The 20,376-nt window shown below is 40.9% G+C and overlaps 1 protein-coding gene and 1 pseudogene across 1 annotated transcript in view; both read right to left on the bottom strand.

The window, feature by feature from the left end:
* Nucleotides 1-5,484, bottom strand: part of LOC102856939 — an 18,156-nt pseudogene extending 12,672 nt beyond the window's left edge.
* EFCAB2 (EF-hand calcium binding domain 2) overlaps nucleotides 1-20,376 on the bottom strand; it is a 110,211-nt gene that overhangs the window by 80,144 nt on the left and 9,691 nt on the right. The window contains exon 2 of the mRNA XM_006897755.1: nucleotides 15,288-15,372. Within this exon, the coding sequence (XP_006897817.1) occupies nucleotides 15,288-15,372 (85 nt within the window). The remainder of the gene's footprint in view (nucleotides 1-15,287; nucleotides 15,373-20,376) is intronic.

The raw sequence follows: 20,376 nt of genomic DNA, 5'->3' as shown, positions 1-20,376 counted from the left end.
AGAAGAACAAATTGGGGAGGAGGGTAGAGAAAATAGTGCAACAATGAATGAATGAAAACCCAAAATCTCTGTAAATGTTCATTAAAATTAATAAAATTTAATAATAAAAAAACCAAGGAACTCATGCAATATTATTCAAAATGGGTGACTCTGGAGGACACTATGCTGAGTGAAGTATCTCTGTCACAAAAGGACAAATACTGCATAATGCCATTGTTATAAAACAGGACTGACATCGGGGTTACAGGAAAACTAAGAAAAGAGGGGATAAAGAATGTACACTGCATTGAAACAGATGAGGGAGAGAACTGTTTAAAATTAATATATAGTTAAGTATTATTTGCATGACAAGAATCCAGAATAAGAGCTGCATAGTAAAGTAGACTGGGGGGGATTGTATAACAACGAAAGAATTTTTTTTTCTTTTCAAAGAGAAACGTGTGCCTGGGGGGAGGGGTGGGCAGGGAGGAAAATATTCAACAATGAATGAAAGGAAATACAAGTTCTCTATAACCTTTCATTAAAATCTCAATCAAAAAAGCCCACACAAATGGTATCTATATACATGGAACTCACCTAACAGATTGCAGAGGGATCAGACTGACTATATCTGTGGAAAGAATCACTGGAGCAGCAGTATCCAGCAGTCAGAGCAGGCTACACCAATAAGTACACACCATTAAGTACTCATGGGCAAGTTCAATTTGAAGCTGACGAAAATGAAAACAAATCCACAAAAACCAAAATACTACAATTATTTTATTCCATACAAATTTAAAAATTATCTCAATAATGACCAAAGTTATGGGATGGCATCATAAAGGAGAAAGAAAAGATTAAAATAGATGTCAGAAAAGACTCTAAAAATTTCACTAGAACATCATTAAACCAAGACAAAGGGAAGAGATACCAAAGTAAAAGAAATTAACAGAAGATTTCAATGGGCAGCTAAAGAAAAGTGTTATACAGAGTACCAAGAGCTGGAGCTGGAGAACTCACTATTTCTCAAGCTGAAAGAAATGGGAAAAATTCAAGCCTCAAGTTGCAATACTGAGAGCCTTTATGGGAAAGATCTTGAATGGTCCAGGAAGCATCAAAAGAAGATGGAGGGATACATAGAGTCATTGTACCAGAAAGAACTAGCTAACACTGAAATATTCAGGAAGTGCCATATGATAGCTAAGTCTTCCTCAGGAGCCCTGGACATGCTCTGTGTAAGGAAATTTGGAAGACAGCTACCTGGCCAACTGACTGAAGAGATCCATGTTTATTCCCATTCCCGAGAAAGGTGATCCAACACAATATGGAAATTACTGAACCATATCATTAATATCACATGCAATTGAAATATTGTTGAAGATCATCTAAAACCAGCTAGAACAATACATTGACAGAGAACTGCCAGAAGTTCAGGCTGGGTTTGGAAGAAGCCATGACATCAAGGACATCATTGATGTCAGGTAGATCTGAAAGCAGAGAATACTAGAGAATGTCCATTTGTGCTTTACTGACTATGAAAGGCATCTGACTGAGTGGATCATAACAAACTATGGCCCACAGTGAGAAGAACGGGAATCCCAGTGCACTTAATTATGCTCATGTGAAACAGACCAAAAAGCTCCATGGTTTACAATCAAGAAAGCTGTATCCTTTCTCCATACTGATTTAGTTTGTATGCCAAGCAAATAATTTGATAAGCACAGAAGTTTTTACCCTCTCCATTTCCATCCTGGGCTGGTTCACTCCTCCTTAGGCGACCTGGTGGTCCCCCACTCCCAGGAGGTCACCATATTGATGCTGAACTTAATGCGGACACCCCATAGGAATAGTGCTCTACAGCCTAGAACCAGACCCAAGCGATCCTCCAACCTCAGCCTCTCAAGTAGCTGGGACTACAGTCATGTATCACCACACCCAGCCAAACAAATCATTTGAGAGGTTAGACTTTAGTAAGAAGAATGTGACATCAGAATCAGAGGAAGACCCATCAACATCCTGCATTATGCAGATGACACAATCTTGCTCACTGAAAGTGAGGACTTGAAGCACTTGCTACAGAAGATCAAAGGATACAGCCTTCAATATGGGTTGCATCTTAATATCAAGAAAACAAAAATTCTCACCACTGGACCAGTAGGCAACACAATGATAGATGGAGAAAAGACTGAAATTGTCAACATTTTCTTTTTACTTGTATCTTCATCCTTGGTACCAGCAGTCAGAAGATCAAGAGGCGTATTACACTGGGAAAGTCTGCTGTCAGGGATCTCTCCAAAGTACTGAGGAGCAATGATATAAGTTTAAAGACCTGGCTGAAGCCATGGTCTTTTCAATTGCTTGCAATGCATCTTAGAGGTAGACAACTGATAAGGAGAACTTAAGAAGCCTCTGAGCTGTGGTGCTGTAGAAGAGTACTGAATATCCCATAGACTGCCAAAATAGCAGTTATGTCTGAGAGGAAGTGAAGCCAGAGTGCTCCCATACTCCAGGCATGTTATCGGGGTGGGGGTGGGGGGGTGCTATTTCTTAAAAGGGATATCAAGCTTGGAAAGGTCAGCAAAATAAAAGACGCTATTCAATCAGATGGACTGACACAGTGACTTTAGCGATGGGCTCAAGTATGTCAACGAGAAGTGTGGCACAGGACAGGACAGGGTTCAGATCTGTTGTTCACAGGATTGCTATGGGATATACTCGGCTCAACAGCACCTAACAGCAACCAACCACAACATCATCATCAACACAGTAAAAATATTGCTATACTACCATTATGTCACCTCTTGTTTTTCAGTTTGCCACACTTTCATGTTTCCAAGTAGCCTGTGATGCTGGAAGCGATTCATCTAGCTGGATGCTGATGTCACCAGTATTTCAAATATGAGTGGATGAGTTTCAGCACAGAGCTTCTGGATTAAGAAGTAAGATTGATCGCCTACTTCTAAAACTTGCCCTTTATTATAGAGAAGTCAATAGAAATAGAAGAAATAATGAGAACTGAATCAATTTCAAAGGGCAGCTCACAAAGATAATACAAAGAATTATAAAGGAACATGCAAAAAACTGGAGTAAGAAAACAAAAAAGAAAAAGGGGAAAAAAGAAAACAAAAAAGGAAGAACAGCATTTCTCAAGACAAGATATCTGAAGAACAAATACAACCCTTGAGTTACAATAGAGGAGATTTCTATGGGTAAATATTTATTGATGCAGGAAGCAAAGGAATATATCCAGTTGCTCTACTAAAAAGAACTGTTTGATGCTGAACAATTTCATCAAGTAGCATATGATCAAGAACCAATGGTACTTACAGAATTCTCCTGGGCCTGTAGAAGAAAGAAAAAAAACTGATAACACAATTACAAAATTGGCAAAAGACTTTTCACAGAGGAAGACATTCATTCAGGTGGCCAACAGACACATGAAGAAATGCACAAATGAAATCACTGGCAATAAGATAGATGCAAATCAAAACCACAATGGATACCATCTCACCCAGTAGAAGTGACAAAGTTTAGTAGGGCAGCAAGCAATAAGTGTTGGAGAGGATGAGAGATGGAAGGCTCATACACTGTTGGTGGGATAATAAAATGAAGCAACCACTCTGGAGGACAGTTTGACATTTCCTCAAAAATCTGAACACAGAAACTCCATATGAACAAGCTATTCCACTACTAGAAATATACCTTAAGGAAATTAGAACTGAGACACAAATGGACATTTGTAAACCAATGTTCATAGCAGGAACATGGCAACAGCCCAAATGTCCATCTACAACTGAATGGACTGAGAAATTGTGGTACATTCACACAGTGGAATACCAGTTGGCACTCAGAAGCAATGATTTCGAAAAATACTACATAACTTGGGAGAGACTGGAGAGCATTATGCGAAGTGAACTTAGTCTAATAAAGACAAATGCTGCATAAGACCATTATTGTAAAAAAAAACAAAACAAAAAAAAAAAACTACCACCAGAAGGATAACTAGTAAACCATGTATAAGAACTCAAGGGAGTAGAGGGGTGAGAAAAAGAAAAGAAAAAAGAAGAACTAATGGTACTGCAGGACAGAGGCCATGCTGTCCTGAAGGCGCTGGCAAAAAATAAGGCCCCAGAAATTGACAGAACAGATATTGAGGGGTTTCAGCAAAGAGCTGCGGCTCTGGCATAGCTCACTAGCTCCCGGCACCCACACCACCGCCACACTGCCTGGACAGCCTCCTCCTGAGCCTCACCTGCTGTGTTAGTCAGGCCTCACTTTCTCATCCTACTTCTGCTCTTTCAACTACCCTCATCAACTCTCCTTGCAGCAACAATAGTTTTTAAGTTATATCATGTAACTCCTCTGTCTAAAATCCTCCTAGGAACTTGAGACGCAATTCTCTTCCTGCTGTGGCCCCCACCAGCCTCTCTGTCTCGATCTTACACCTCTCCCGACCTACGTGCACCTACACTGTCTCCTTCGCTTTTCTCTAACAAACCTAATCTCTTCCCCTTCCTGGGACCTTCCCGTTTGCTCTCCAATCCTTTCATTCTTAACAGAGCTTGATTCAAAAGTTACCTCTGAAGATGTTTTCCTTCATCAGAGGGTCTCCTCCAGCCTAATTAGTCCTCAGCACCTAATGCACTGCCCAGCTTTATCTGCTTCACAATGCGTTTCATGGCATCACCCTCTTTTATTTATTTCATAGAATTTAATTGTTGTTGTGTGCGATCGAGTCGACTACGAGTCATAGCGACCCTCTGAACAGTATCTCTGAGCTTTGTCCTATCCTGAGCCAAACTGACCAATCTTGACCCCCCCCCCCCCGTGATAGTCACTGTGTCAGTCTGGTTGAGGGTCTTCCTCGCTTGCGCTGATCCTCCAGCTTTCCAAGCATGTCGCCCCTCTCCAAGGAGCAGCGTCTTCTGACATGTCCAAAGTACGTGAGGCGGAGCTTCACAAGCCTTGCCTCCAGGAAGCATCCTGGTTGCGGTTCCGCTTCCTCTGGGATAGACAGACCTGTCTGTGCTCCAGTCAGTCCATGGCACCTTCTCCAGATACTCTTCTCCAGAATCACAACCTGAAATCCCATTTATGTATCCGTCTGCTTGTATACACTTTTATGTATCAGTTTGTTTGGATACAGTTTACTTTGTTCTCTCTTCCCTCTGAGACATATGCTCCCTGAGGGCGGAGGCTTTGTCAATCTCTGTCACTGTTACACCTCAAATCTACAAAGGTGCCTTAGACGTCATAGAAAAACAACAATGTTCACTGAATAGTGTATGAATGTGTAGAACATTTTGTAGCTTGAAACACACTTCTCAATTTAAAAATAATTTCACGTGTATAAATAAACTCATCTAACACATCAATCTGGATTAAAATCACTATGCTGAAAGCAGGAAATTGGAATTTAGAGCAGTCGTTAACTCACCCTGCTAGCAGCAGAGCTGGGGCCGAGTGAGTGCAAGAAGCAGCTCGCATTCTTTGACCAACTGCCATCCTGACCCCAAGCACTTTGCATAATAGCATCTTCTTAGAACACATCATGCTAGTTAATGCATTTAAGGTGAAAGGTTGATGCTGTGATGTGCTATCGAGTGGCCTAGGACTCATAGCAACTCTGCACGCAATAGTCCTGAACCCTGTCCTATGCTGAGCCAATCTCACCAACCTGCCCCCATTACCACAGTCACTGTGTCAATCCATCTCATCTGGGTCTTCCTCTCCTGCACTGTCCCCCCGCCCTTCCAAGCAAGATGTCCTTCTCCAAGGACTGGCCACTTTTGGAAACATGTTCAAAATATGTAAGACAGAATTTCAAAATCCTTGCATCTAGAGAGCAACTCAGTTTCACCCTCTCCAAGACAGACCTGTTTGTTCTCTTGAGAGTCCAAGGTGATAGGTAGTGACAGAGGAAAAACCCAGATGCTGTCTGAGACTACAGTGACTTTTGTGTATTTCTCACAGAAGTCCTGATCAAAACAAGGGCTTATTGCATTCATGGACTGAAGTATTTCTTAGGTGAGCTCTGGGGGCACAGTCTTGGGGGCAGATGTATTGTTAACCTAAAGGTGACTTGTTTAGAATCCACCTGGGCAAATTCCTAGGCAGCTTACACCTTCTGCAAACCCACTGGAGGTTCAACTATGAGTCTGTCCCACTAGACACTGATGAGTTAAAGTTAGTTAGCAAACATTAGAAGATGATTGGTTTTGTTTTTGTTTGTTTTTTATTGTATACCGGTTTACTTATAAAGTTCGTGTACATTGTTTTTCACACTGGATCTTCCCCCTTTCCTTTACCCACTCCTCCCTCTAATCCATCAAATTGTGTTATGAGAAGGTTTTAAAAAAAAAGTCACAAACACTGTTAAGTGTCTGCTCAGCCACCAAGCAAAAGTACACAATGAACGGTATCACACCACCATCATCTGTCAAACCCTGTACACCCCCATGAGATGGACAGACAGACACGGTGTCCACAGTGGGGGCTCAAGCACAGCAGAGACTGCGAGGACGGTGTGGGTAAGGCCAGGTTCCCATTGCAGTGGTGTGGCTGTGAGTCTGCAGCGACCACACAGCACAGAACAGCACAGTGATAGCTATGCGAAGCAAGATCACGAGGGGAAGCGAAAACTACTTCTGACAGATCAAACACATAGTACTGACATGTAACATTTCTTCTTGTAGTAGTAGTAATGGACAGCAGGAGGAAAACCTGAAGCGTTTGCTGCAGAAGGCCAAGGACTGCAGTCTCCAATATGGATTGAAGCCAAACATCAAGAAAACAAACATTCTCACCACCGTGCCAACTGGCAGCATCATGATAGATGGAGAAGAGATTAATTTCTGCTTGATTAGATCTACAACCAAAACTCTTGGCATCAGCAGTCAAGCAATAAAAAGATGAATTGCTCTGTCAGAGGGAAGGCTGCTGTCAGAGATCTCTCCAAAGTGCTGAAGAGCAACAATGTCACTCTGGAGACTAAGATGAACCTGATCCAGGCCATGGTCTTTGCAATTATATGCTATGCATCAGAGAGATGGACAATGACCAAAGATGACAGAAGAAGAATTGATGCCTTTGAGTTGTGGTGCTGGAGAAGAGAACTGAACATAGCATGGACTGCCAAGAAAACAAACAGGTTTAACCTGGAGAGGGTGAAAGCAGGTTGTTCCTTGGAGGCTAGGATTTTGAAGCTCCATCTCACACTCTTTGGGCACATGGCCATGGAGAAGGACGTCATGCTTGGAAGGGTGGAGGGACAGTGCAGGAGAGGAAGATCCTAGAAGAGATGGATTGATATTGTAAGTGGGGTAATGGGGGTAGGTGTGTCAGAGAAGTGAGACTGGCTCAGGCCAGAGCAGGCTTCAGAGCTGCTGTACATCAGGTTGCTGTGAGTCATAGGCAACTTTTTTTTAAAGTAAAAGAAAAGATTCTTTCATTGTTTTACAAACCCTCCCCCAGGTCCCCTCCACCATGTAGCCCTCGCTCTAGTCTCCTGTGATGACAGAAATACCTAGTTATATATCTCTTTTAAACAGTTTTCTCCCTCCTCTGTTTCAGTGCAGTATACATTATTGAACCATCTTACTCAGTCTCTCCCCAACCCCAAGGACAGTCCCATTCTACAACAGTGGCATCATGTAATATTTGTCCTTTTGTGACTGGGATATTTCACTCAGCATAATGTTCTCCAGAGTCAACCATTTTGAATAATATTGCATGAGTTCCTTGTTTTTTAATGCAGCATAGTATTCCATGTCATAGGCAACTTGACGGCACATAACAACAACAAAGCTCTTGGGAGAAACAGGCTATCTGACTAGTCTCAAAATATCCCCCCAAGATATTTATTATAAAGGAATTACAAAGAGGTCTTTCCCCCCCTTTCAATATTCTTTTTATTTTAAAAAAATACAATTAAATTTTGTTAATCTTGGGCAGAATTGGCTGTGATTGAATTATCTCCTAAAGCTTTAAAAAAATTATGCAAATGCATTACTGTCAAGATGTGTTTTTAATCCAAAACTCTCAGTTGTTAGCAAATTAAGTGAGTTAATTTTGGTGATAATAATTTTCATTATGATTTCCTAAAAGAAATAATATAATTACAAACAGTGGAATAGTAACGTTACAGTAGAGAAGGTTAGCAAACTTAAACTGCATTGACCAAGGAACTCTGGCTAGGGAGCTCTGATGGCTTAGTGGTGAGGGATTGGGCTGCCAACCCAAAGGTGCATGATTTGAATTCACCAGCTGCTCTGTGGGAGAAGGCTGGGCAATCTCCTCCCATGCAATTTGCTGCCTCTGAAAACCTGCTGGAGAGTCAGCTATGGGTCTGTTCTGATGGGGCACAGCAACAGCACTAACCAAGTGACTGAGGAACTCTGCAGGAAACATCTTCTTAGAACAAATCCTTGTGGTTATAGTATCAGATCAATACCATCAGATCTAAAATCATCAGTGGTATGAAGAACTACCATGTACTCTGATCTGTTGTTCAGACAATCTCACCATGAGAAAACATCTGATAAAACCAGCAGCAAGATCCTGAGGGAACGATGAAGGAGCCGTCATCGGCAAATGAGTGGAGCCCTGGGTAAGCAAGCTGCTAAAAGGAAGAGTGTAGGTTTGAACCCACCAGCCACTGTGGGGGAAAAGGCTGACTGCTTCTGTAAAGACTACAGCCCTGGCAACACTATCAACAAAAACAAAACGAAGAGAAACAGCAAACCCGCTGCCACCAACTCAACCTTGAATCACAACCTACCTTCATCCAATTCCGCGGTGACAGCTCTTTGTAGGAGTGGCTGGTGGAATGGAGCCCCAGGCCTTTATCTAACCATCCAACACATTATACACTAAACACCAGGGCTCCTTCCAACACCCCACAGGGCCGTTTCATTCTGTCCTATAAGATGGCTGATGGATTAAAGGTAGGGAATTGCACTGCCAACAAAAAAGTGCATGGTTCGAATGCACCAGCTAGCTGCTGACTGGAAGGAAGATTGGCAATCTCTTGCTGGGTGGCTAAATGTCCCTGAAAACTCACTGGAGGATCAGCTATCGTCATGGTATACAACAACAGGATTGCCGTGTATCATGACGGACTTGACAGCACACAGCAAGAAAAACAAAAGATGTAAAACAACTATCATCGGGGGATTCTGCACTGGATCCTTGGACAGAAAGATTTACTAGTGAACATGGGTTTGTAGAGCTTGGTGGGTGGAGGGAGGAGGTGAAGGAACTAGGAAAGATCTAGTGGAGATCTGAAAAGATAAGGTAACAATAAATCAGTGACAATTTTATAAGACACAATGTATGGGAATCATCATAAGAAACACAATGTGAATGGAAAGAAAATAATAATTAAAAAAGAGAGAGGGATTAGTGCACAAACTGATGAAATTTCAATAAAATTAATCACAGTAAATCAATGTTAACTTCTTTGTTTTGGTTATTATACTATACTTTATAAGATACTAACTTTAACAGATGCTTGGTAGATATACAGAAAGTCTGTATTCTTTTATAATTTTTTTAATAAACTTATTTCAAATATCAATAAAAGCAATGGGAAAACAGAAAATTTTGAAAGAATGGCATATTAAATTTCATCCTTTTGGTTAATTGTTGTTGTTATTAGGTGCTGTTATTAGGTGATAACTCATAGCGACTCTATGAAGAGATCTCAACCTTGTCCTATCCTGTGCCATCCTCACCATTTCTGACAGAGTTGAGCCCACTGTTGCAGTCTCATGTCAATCCATCTCACTGAAGGTCTTCTTCTCCTTTGCTGACCCTCCACCTTTCCAAGGAAAAACCCTCTCAACAAATGTCCAAAGTATGAGACAAAGCATTGCCATCTTTGCCTCCAAGGAGCACTCTGGTACCTTTTCTAACTCAGTGACGCTCAAACTGTCTTTATGACCTACGGACCTAGAGGAGGCTGCCACTGGCTACCATTTAGGTTCTTTGTCAAGCTCTTAACAGCTCGTGCCACCCAGGGATTCCAAATAGGTTGCTGTTATGCACTGTCAAGTCACTTGTGACTCTATGTAAAACAGCTCTGAATCCTGCTCTATCCTGTGCCAACCTTATTGCCTCTAACACACCTATCCCAGTTACTGAATCAATCCATCTCATTGAAGGTCTTCCTCTCTTGTGCTGTCCCTCCACCCTCCCAAACATGACGTTCCTCTCCAAGCAGTGGTTACTCCTTGCGACATGCCCAAAGTATGTGAGACAAAGCCTCAGAATCCTTATCTCCAAGGAGCAACCTGATTTCATCCTCTCTAGAACGAGCTTCTTTGTTCTCCGAGCAGTCCATGGTACATTCAATACAGTTCTCCAACACCACAGTTTAAAGGCATCAATTCTCTTTCTATCATCCTATTCACTGTCGAACTCTCTGATGCATAGCAAGTAATTGCAAAGACTGTGGCTTGGATCAGGCACACCTTAGTCTCCATACTGACATCATTGCTCTTCAGTACTTTAGAGAGGTCCCTGACAGAAGATTTTCCCAGTGCAACTTGTCTTTTGATTTCCTGGCTGCTGGTACCAAGAGTGTTGTTAACAATCTCCATCTCTTCACTGTCATGATGCTGACAATTGGTCCAGTGGTGAGAATCTTTGCTTGATGTTGAGCTTCAGTTCATATTGAAGACTACAGTCCTGGACTTTGCAAAAAATGTTCCAGGTCCTCCTCAGTTTCAGCAAGCAGGGTTGTATCATATACATAAGACAGATTGTTGGTAAGTCTTCCTCCAATCCTGATGCTACATTCCTCCTCATAGAGCCCAGCCTCCCGGATGACCTGTTCTGCATTATAGATAAAAAAGGTTATAGAGATAAACCACATCTCTGGCATACACCCTTCCCAATTTTAAACCATGCAATGTTTCCTTGCTCTGTTCTGACGACTGCCTCCTGGTCTAATTATAGGTTTCGTGTAAGCACAATCAAGTGTTCTGGGATTCCCATTCTTCTCAGAGTTACTCACAATTTGTTGTGATCCACAGTCAATAAAACACACATAGACATTCCTCTGGTACTCTCCACGTTTAGCCAAGATCCATCTGATATTAGCTAAAATAGCCCTAGTACCACGGCCTCTGCTAAACCCAACCTGCACGTCTGGCAGTTCTACAGTGATGTGCTGTGTCAGTCATTTTTGGATAATTTTCATAAGAATCTTGTTTGTATGTGATATTAATTATATTGCTCACTCACTTCCACACTCTGTGGGGGTCACTTTTCTTCGGAATGGGAACAAATATAGATCTCTTCCAGTCAGTTGGTCAAGTTGTTGTCCTCTAGATTTCTTGGCACAACTTGGTGAGCACATCCAGGGCAGCATCTGTTTGTTGAAATATGTCAGCTGGTATGCTGTCAATACCTGGGGCCTTATTTTTTGCCAACTTCTTCCAAATAGAAGGCTTTTTAAAAAAAAATCCAAACCTGTTGCTGTCAAGCTGCAGCTGTCTATGGAATCAGACTGCCACAGAGTCTCCTCTGGAGCAGCTGGTGGGTTCAACTGCCAATGTTTTGGTTAGCAGTCAACTATGTTAACCACTGCATGCCCAGGGCTCCTTGGAGGGGGCTACCCACCATTGTTGGCTGATTCTAAGTCACCGCCTCCTTCACCAGGTTTTTGAGGCTGTAAGTCTTAATGGAAGGAAAGTGCTCATTTTTTTTCTAACTGCCACTGAGTCAAAATCAACTCATAGCTGACCCTCCAGCAGGTTTTCAGACACTGTAAATGTGTCTGAAAGGAGGCAGAAGTGAGCTATTCTAACATGGTAGAAGAAACAATTTGTTCCAAAATCTCTATACCACGTAGGGACCAACGGGAGGCTGTCATTGTCTGGCATCTAGGCTTAGTCAAGTGTTTGACAGCTTACACCACCCAGGAACTCCTAATTGCTGTTGTTGTTGTTGTTAGGTGCCGATGAGTCTACCATGACTCATAGCGACCCTATGAACAGGTCTGAGCCCTGTCCTACCCTGTGCCATCTCGTGAGCCCACTTGAGCCCACTGCTGTAGTCACTGCCAATCCACCTTGTTGAGGGTATTCCCCTCTTTTATAGACCCTCCACCTTTCCAAGGAATAGCCTCTCCTATGTGAGATCAAGATTTGTTATCTTTGCCTCCAAAGAGCATTCTGACTGCACTTTCAAGACTTACTTATTTGTTCTTTTAGCAGTCTGTGGGATATTCAGTACTCTTCTCCAACACCACAGCACAAAGGCATCAATTCTTCTGTCATCTTTTAGTCATTGTCCAGTTCTCAGATGCACAGCAAAAGATTGAAAAGAACATGGCCTGAATCAGGCACACCGTAGTCTTCAAACTGATATCACTGCACCTTGGTGATCTAAAGAGGTCCCTGACAACAGACTTTCCCAAAGCAATACATCTCCTGATTTCCTGATTATGGGTAACAAAAGTCTTGATTGTGGATCTGAGTAAGATGAAATCATTGATTACTTCAGTCTTTTCTTCATGTATCGTGATGTTGCTCACCATTCCAATGGTGAGGGTTTTAGTCTTCTTCATGGTGAGATGCTATTCACACTGAAGGCTGTAGTCTTTGATCTTCTGCAGCAAACATTTCAAGTCCTCCTCACTTTCTCAAACTTGTTGCTGTCAAGTCTATTAAAATCTGTCCTAGTTCCACTCTTTCCCTCAATTTTCCATTTTGCCTTTTTAAAAAAATGTATTGACTATTTTTTAAGAGCTCCCAAATTATTTTAATATGCTACCAGGTTTTGGAACTAATTATTCTTGTCCACATGCCAAATATCTATCATATTATATTGATTATTCTTTCTAAAAAGCAACCCAAATCGAGTCTTATCGTACCTCTACTTTTATGAGCTGGTTTTGCCTACATAATTAAATCCAGACTACTTGAGGAAATAAACGAGGTCCTTCCCTAAATGACATCTAACTCATTTTTCCAATTTCATTTCCCAATAGCTTCATACACTGAGTTAAATATCTTCAGCTGATATATTGATGCTGTATATATGCAAAAGGTGATGCTGTATGCATTAAAGATTCCAAATATCAAATGTACTTGGTCCTCATTAAGTTTAAAACTTAGAAGAGAAAGAGAATGTAAGCTTTCCGTTAAAAAGAAATACTCTAGATGTAGGTGTACCAAGAAAAGGTGGTACACCAAGGAAAAATGAGCTCTTCATGGAAGGCTGAAAACTAGCACAAAATGCACCCTCTAGTTTTCAGAAGTAGATATTTAAGTGTCACTTCTAAGTAACTTAAAAAAAAACTGTAACAGAAGGCAGCTACAGGGTAGTTGCTGATGTCACTAGCAAGCCTTTATATTACCCAGAAGTGGACGTGAATGGCATGCAGTATTTACCAGAAGAAGAAGAGAAGACATAGACTGGCTTCTGGCACGGGTTCATTCCTGTATGCTACAGCGGCCTCTCTAAAGGCAGTTTCTAAGTCCTTCAGAAATGAATACATTCTCCTGCCACTTAGGACCCTGCTACTGAAACCTAATATCCCTTTTGTAGTCATTTGATAACATCTGTATCAGTCCTGTCTTTCTCACCTCTCCCAGAAGAAAAACAGATTTAGACTAACTGTTGTTGTGTGCCATCAAGTCAGAACTGACCCATAGCTGACTTTCCAGCAGGTTTTCAGAGGTAGTAAATTGGATGGGAGGAAACATGCCTTTGGAATCACAGCACAGCTTCTTGCCACTAGGTCATAGCAACACTATGAACCAAAGATCTGAACCCTCTTCTATCTTCACACATCCTGACACATAAGAGCTCATTTCAGTAGTCACTGTGTCAGTCTACCTCATTGAGGTTCCTCCTCTCCTTCGCCAACCATCCACCCCTTCCAACATCATGTCCTTCTCCAAGGAATAGTACATCCTAGCAACATGTCCAAAGTATGTGAGGTGAAGACATTATTCTCACCTCCAAAGAACATTCAGGCTGCACCCTCTCCAAGATATATTTGTTCTCTTGGCTGTCCATGGGATGTTCAGGGCTCTTCTCCAACACCACAGCTCAAAGTTCTTCTGTCATCCTTATTAATTGTCCAGCTCTTGGATGCCTAGCAAGTAACCAAAAAGACTAGAGCCTGAATTAGACGCACCTTAGTCCTCAAACTTAGTCCTTAATTATTTGGAGAGGTCCCTAACTGCAGATTTTTCCAGTGCAATATGTCTCCTTATTTCTTGATTGCTGGTACAAAGGGTGTTAATTTTGGACCCAAGCAAGAGGAAGCTCTTTCCTCCAGTTTCAGTCTCCTCTGCACCCATCATGACACTACCTATCAGCTCAGTGGTAAGAGTCTTTGTTTTCTTGACATTGAGATGCAATCCATACCAAAGGCTGCATTCCTTGTTTATCTGCAACAAATGCTACAAATCCTCCTCACTCTCAGTAAGCAAGGCTGTATCATCTGCATAACACAGATTATTGCTGAGTCTCCCTCACAAACCTGATTGTCACACTCATCTTCACAGAGTTCAGCTTCTCAGATAATTTGCTCAGCATACAGACTAATAGGTATGGAGAGAGAGTACAACTCTGAGAGAATGCACTCCCTCCTTAATTTTAAACCATGTAGTGTTCCTTTGCTTTGTTTGCACAACAGCCTCTATCATAGTCCCATAGATAATCTCACATTCTCTTGGCAATAGCTGAGCCAAGTCCCATGCAATGCTTACTATAAATGATAAGGCACTGGGCTCCATTCTACTTTATCCAGTGCAATAGGGCCCATAAATATAGGTGAGGGGTAAAACATATTTTAGGTGTTATGATAAAGTAATGAAACTGATTGCATTCCCTGCCTCAGTCACATCTTGTTCCTTCAGGTATGAGAAATCAAAGAATACATTCAGCTAAAATGTGTTCTAAAGTCTCATACTGCCTGTTCACTTTAGCTCCAATTTTAAACACTTACAAGACTAGCAGTAGAAACTAGGGTATTGGTTTAGAATGCGTCAAAGAGGGTTTTTCCCAGGACCATTTTAAAATTGCTCCCTGTGACCTTGCTGGCCTCTAAAAATATTACCAATGCCACTGGTAATAACCCTAATCCATCTGCAGGTGGGAATGGGGAATTCAGTTCTTTTCTTCTCACCCAACTACAAAGAACCAAAAGATAGCATGACGTTTTCATCAGACGCAAGAAAAGAAGTGTCACAAATGACATACTAAATCAATCCAAGGTACACTGTGGAAAGGAAAGAACCCTCTTCTATTCGAGCCACTCTATTCTAACAAACAAAACATTTACAAACCTCACGTCCACTGCATTGTTTAGCTCATGGTCAAACACTTCAAAAGCTTCTTTAATTTTTTTGTGAAGTTCTGCTATTGTTGACTCTACAAAAGATAAAGCGAATACAGATTCTCTTCAATTTTATATTTAAAACAAGGTTTCTACAGCAAAATTATAATTTCTTAACAGAGTTACATGAAGAACTCATTCCTTATCTTCTTAATATATGACTTAATGTATTTAAATTCCTATGACACCTTGAAGACTAGAACAGATTGGTTTTTAACATTTTTTTTCCAATGCATAATCCAGGTATTGTAAAGTACTGAAGGTACGCTCATCTTAAATACACAGTTTGATGGATTTTACATGCTTATTTACTCATGAGACCACCATCCAGATAAGGACAAGGAGCGTTTCCAGTACTATTTCCTTCCTTCCTCAGAGCTAAGTGTTATATTTACTCTAATCATCAATTCATTTCACCTGTAGAATAGTGTAAAGACAATGCAGCCAGCACCCCCAACCTCCAGTAACTCCATAGGCGGGATGAGTCTCCATCAACAGTCCTGCTAGCTATGAGGTCAGCCACGTCTCCATGCTCCTGCCCCTTATCTGAATTCTCACACCAACCCTTCCTCCCTGGTTCTCAATGCTCTACCGCTGGGTCCACTCATCTCTTGCTCAGGACACACAGAACTCACAATTACAGGATTTACTGGAGGAGTGGGTAGCAGGTTACCAGGAGCTCTGGTGCTGGAGTCCATGGTGAGTTGTGCTGTTAACCTCAAGGTCATGCCTCTCTGGAGGATCAAATCCACCAGCAGCTCTGCAGAAGGAAGACTGGCAATCTGCTCCTTAAAGCCTCAGAACCCCATTAATGGGTCAGTTCCCACCTGATGGCAGGGGGTGCGTGAGGGAACAGGCTGTGATTCAGGCTGGAAACAGGATACAATTCTTTAATCAGGATAGCTTCCAAGGCGTGCTTGCAGGTAGGTCCTCTGCTCACCAAATTCGCTGGGCCCCTCCTTACAGCTCTTTTTAGTTCTGCCAACTATGGTGTGCCCCCATCCAGCCTGCCCCCACTCTGGGCCCTGCGAAAGTCCTTGAATCCGGCTCCATGGGGCAGCAGTTCTAGTTCTGCTCTGTCGCACGGTGGTCACTGATTCCCCGTCACCTCTGCAGCTGCTGCTCTGGCCTGGCCTGGGTCTCCACTTGGAGCAGCAATCTCTGACCTACAAGGATGAGGTGCACTCTCCACTGCTTCTCTCTTGATGGTAGCTACAGTCCAGTTTTCAAGCCAAGCCTGGCAGGATAGCAAAACTAACCAATCCCCTTGTTGGTAGTCTACACACCTTGTTCACATGTCGCTGCTCCACAGGTGCTATTAACCTCATTCACATTATTAAAACAGTCCTACTCAGTCATGTGATGAAAGTCAAAGCCAGCCCCAACAATGGATCACAGCACAGCACAATCTACCTTCTCTCTAATGTACTTTGGGGCAGAGAAGGGAGGAGAAGAGAGGGAGAGAGAAAAGGAGAAATAATCAAGCAAAGATTACAGAGACCACCGAAATGGAAGAGCGGGAAGCAGAGTGTGTCCTTTGAACTCAAGGTCCTGATACTGTGTGTGTCTTAGAACCAGGAGAAGGCTGACACTAAAACACACGGAGAGAAAAAGTCCAAGGGATGCCTCGACCACAAATGCTGTGGTCAGGGTACAAGAATGCCAGAGACCGCAGTGAGAGAAAGACTTCCCCTAGAACTGGCACCCTAGATTCTGATTTCTAAGCTGGAAAACCATGAGAAAATAAAAGTGTTTGTTAAAGCTATCAACTTTTGGTACTTCTACAGTAGCAGTAGATGACTAAGATAGATGCACTCTTTACACATTTAAAATAATTTACCATCAGAGAGATAAGTATCTCATTCTCAAGGGGAAAGGACCCAAATCTAAGAGAGTTTGAGCAAGCTCCCCAAGAGCTCAATTATGAAAAAACACAACTGCAGGGAATCCAGATCTTTCTCAACTGAAGGATCTTGCTCTTCTCCTTACACCTGATCATTCATCCTCATAAAAACCCTAACACCTAATTATTTCAGTCAAATATTGTATTTTTAAGATGCAGCATGGTTTACATAATTTTACTTTTTAATAGTACCAAATACATGTATCATAATCAATTGATACTATACATTTCTATCATAAATGGCAGCAAACAGCTTTTGTTAGTTTCATTAAAAAGTTCTTTCCTTAAATGATTATGTTAGTGTGAATAATGTTTCGTATCTGTTTATTACCTGTATGCTTACATTACACATTGTCTGTTCACATTCTCTGCTCATTCCTACTGAGGTTTCTTCTTAGTTTCATTAGTGCTTTTTACAAAGACTTAACTCTTTATCCTTACTGCAATCAATTTCCATATCATTTGTCTGAATTTTATTTTCTAAAGCAACACCAGCTTCTTTTCCTTACTGATCATGACTACTGTGGGGGCAAGGGGGAGAAGATGAGAAGGAGATATCGAAGAAAGTTTAAGTAAAAACCCCTTCAGATTATACCACCCAAGATTGGTAAAAAGCATCTTTCATGTAAAAGAAAATATTTATTATCAATTTTAGTAACTGCTTGGTGCTCCACTGCAAAGCTCTAGCGCATCTTTCATACTATGGACATTTATGTGTTCCCAACTCTTCACTATTAATCAGTCTTGGTGAATTCATCTTTGTGTATCTGTCTTACCTTGTAAGCAAGGATGCAACAAAACTAGGAGTTGGTTCTTTGAAAAGGTCAATGAAAACAACAAACCACTAACAAAACTAACAAAGGAAAGGAAGGAAAAGACTCAAATAATCCAAACAAAAGATGAAATGGGCAATGTCACAACAGAACCAACCAAAATAAAAAAATGCTAACAATGGAATATTATGGAAAAACAATACTCAAACAAACATGGAAAACCTAGAGGAAATGGACAAATAGTTAGAAATTCACAGCCTACCTAAACTGACACAATTGAAATTGAACATCTGAACAGACCTATTACAAAAGAAGAAATTGAAAAGGTAATAAAACAACTTCAAGGCACAAAAAACCCTGCACCAGATGGTTCTACAAGTGAGTTTTATCGAACATTCAGAGAAGAACTGTTACCAATTCTACATAAACTATTTCAGAAGATTAAAAAAAGATGGAATTCTCCCAGATTCATTCTATGAAGCAGACATATCCTTGATACCAAAGCCAGGTAAAGACCCCACCAAAATAGAAAACTATAGGCCAATATCTCTCATGAACAAAATCCTGAATAAAATCCTGGCCAATAGAATCCAACGATACATAAAAAAAAATAATAATTCACCATAACCAAGTGGGATTCTTAACAGGTATGAAAAGATGGTTCAACATAAGAAAAACAACCAATGTAATTCATAACATCACATAAATAAGCAAAGAACAAGAATCACATGATCCTATCAATTGATGCAGAAAAAGCCTTTGATAAAATCCAACACCCTTTCATGATTAAAGCACTCAACAAAATAGGATTAGAGGGGAATTTCTTCAACGTAGTAAAAAGTATATATGCAAACCAAAGAGCCAATATTGTTCTCAATGGAGAGAGATTAAAGGCATCCCTTTTGAGAACAGGAACTAGGCAAGGATGCCCAATATCACCTCTCCTAGTCAATATTGTATTGGAAGTCTTAGTGAGAGCAGTAAGACAAGAGAAGGAAATAAGAGGTATCCAAATTGGCAAAGAGGAGGTAATTTTTTTTTTTGCAGATGATATAATAATATACTTAGAAAACCCTAAAGACTCAGCAAGAAAACTACTAGACATAGCTGACCAATTCAGCAAAGTGGCAGGATACAAGATTGACATACAAAAATCAATTCAACTTCTCTACAGTAACAAAGAGAATACAGAAGTAAAGCTAAGAAAAACAAAACCCTTCACAACAGCTAATCACAAGATTAAATACTTGGGAATAAATCTAACCAGAAACACAGAATCTTCAAAGAAAATTACAAAACATTACTATAAGAAACAAAAAGAGACCTGAAGAAATGGATAGGAAGACTCAATATTGTGAAAATGACACTACTACGAAGGGCAGTTTACACATTCAACGCAATCCCAATACAAATACCAATTCCATTCTTCAACGAGATAGAAAAGACAATCTCCAATTTCATTTGGAATAGAAAAAGGCCCTGAATAAGTAAAGTACTCCTTAAAGATAGAAACAAGGTAGGAGGCATCTCACTCCCTGATTTCAAATCCTACTACACTGCATAGTACTGGTACAATCACAGACACATAGATCAATGGAATAGAACTGAGAATCCAGAAATCAGCCCATCTACCTATGGTCAGTTGATTTTTGACAAGCAGATGAAATCAGTTAAGTGGGGAAACAACAGCCTTTTTAACAAATGGTGCTGGCAAAATTGGAAAACTATCTGCAGAAAACTCAATTGAGATCCACACCTCATTCCATACACAAAAACCAACTCAAAGTGGATCAAGGACCTAGGACTAAAACTAAGGACTATAAACTTCATTAGAGAAAAGCTTGGAAGAACTCTAGAAGCACTAATCCACAACCTAAAGAGAATCATGAAAAATCTACAACCAGGCGAAGATAAAATAGATGAGTGGGACTATCTAAGAATCAAATCCCTATGTACAACCAAAAACTTCTCCAACAGGGTAAAAAGAAAAGTCAAAGACTGGGAAAAAATATTTGGCAATGACATGTCAGATAAGGGACTTATATATAGAATTTATAGAATATTCGAGCAGCACAACAAAATAAAGGTAAACAACCCAGTTGAAAATGGGCACAGGATATGAATAGACACTTCACCAAGAAGACATTTAGATGGCAAACAAACACATGAAGAAATGTTCAAAATCCCTAGCTCTAAAACAACTATGAGATATCATTTCACCCCAGTCAAAATAGCAAAATTTAACAGAACAGCAAGCAACAAAGGCTGGCAAGGTTGTGGAGAAACTGGAACCCTGATTCACTGTTGGTGGGAGTGTAAAATGGTGCAACCCCTGTGGAAGGCGGTATGGCGCTTTCTCAAAA

Source organism: Elephantulus edwardii, unplaced genomic scaffold (genome assembly GCF_000299155.1).
Source record: "Elephantulus edwardii isolate Elephantulus edwardi_28Jun2011 unplaced genomic scaffold, EleEdw1.0 scaffold00214, whole genome shotgun sequence".
NCBI classification, from domain to species: Eukaryota; Metazoa; Chordata; class Mammalia; order Macroscelidea; family Macroscelididae; genus Elephantulus; species Elephantulus edwardii.
This window is presented reverse-complemented; position numbering and strand designations above follow the sequence as displayed.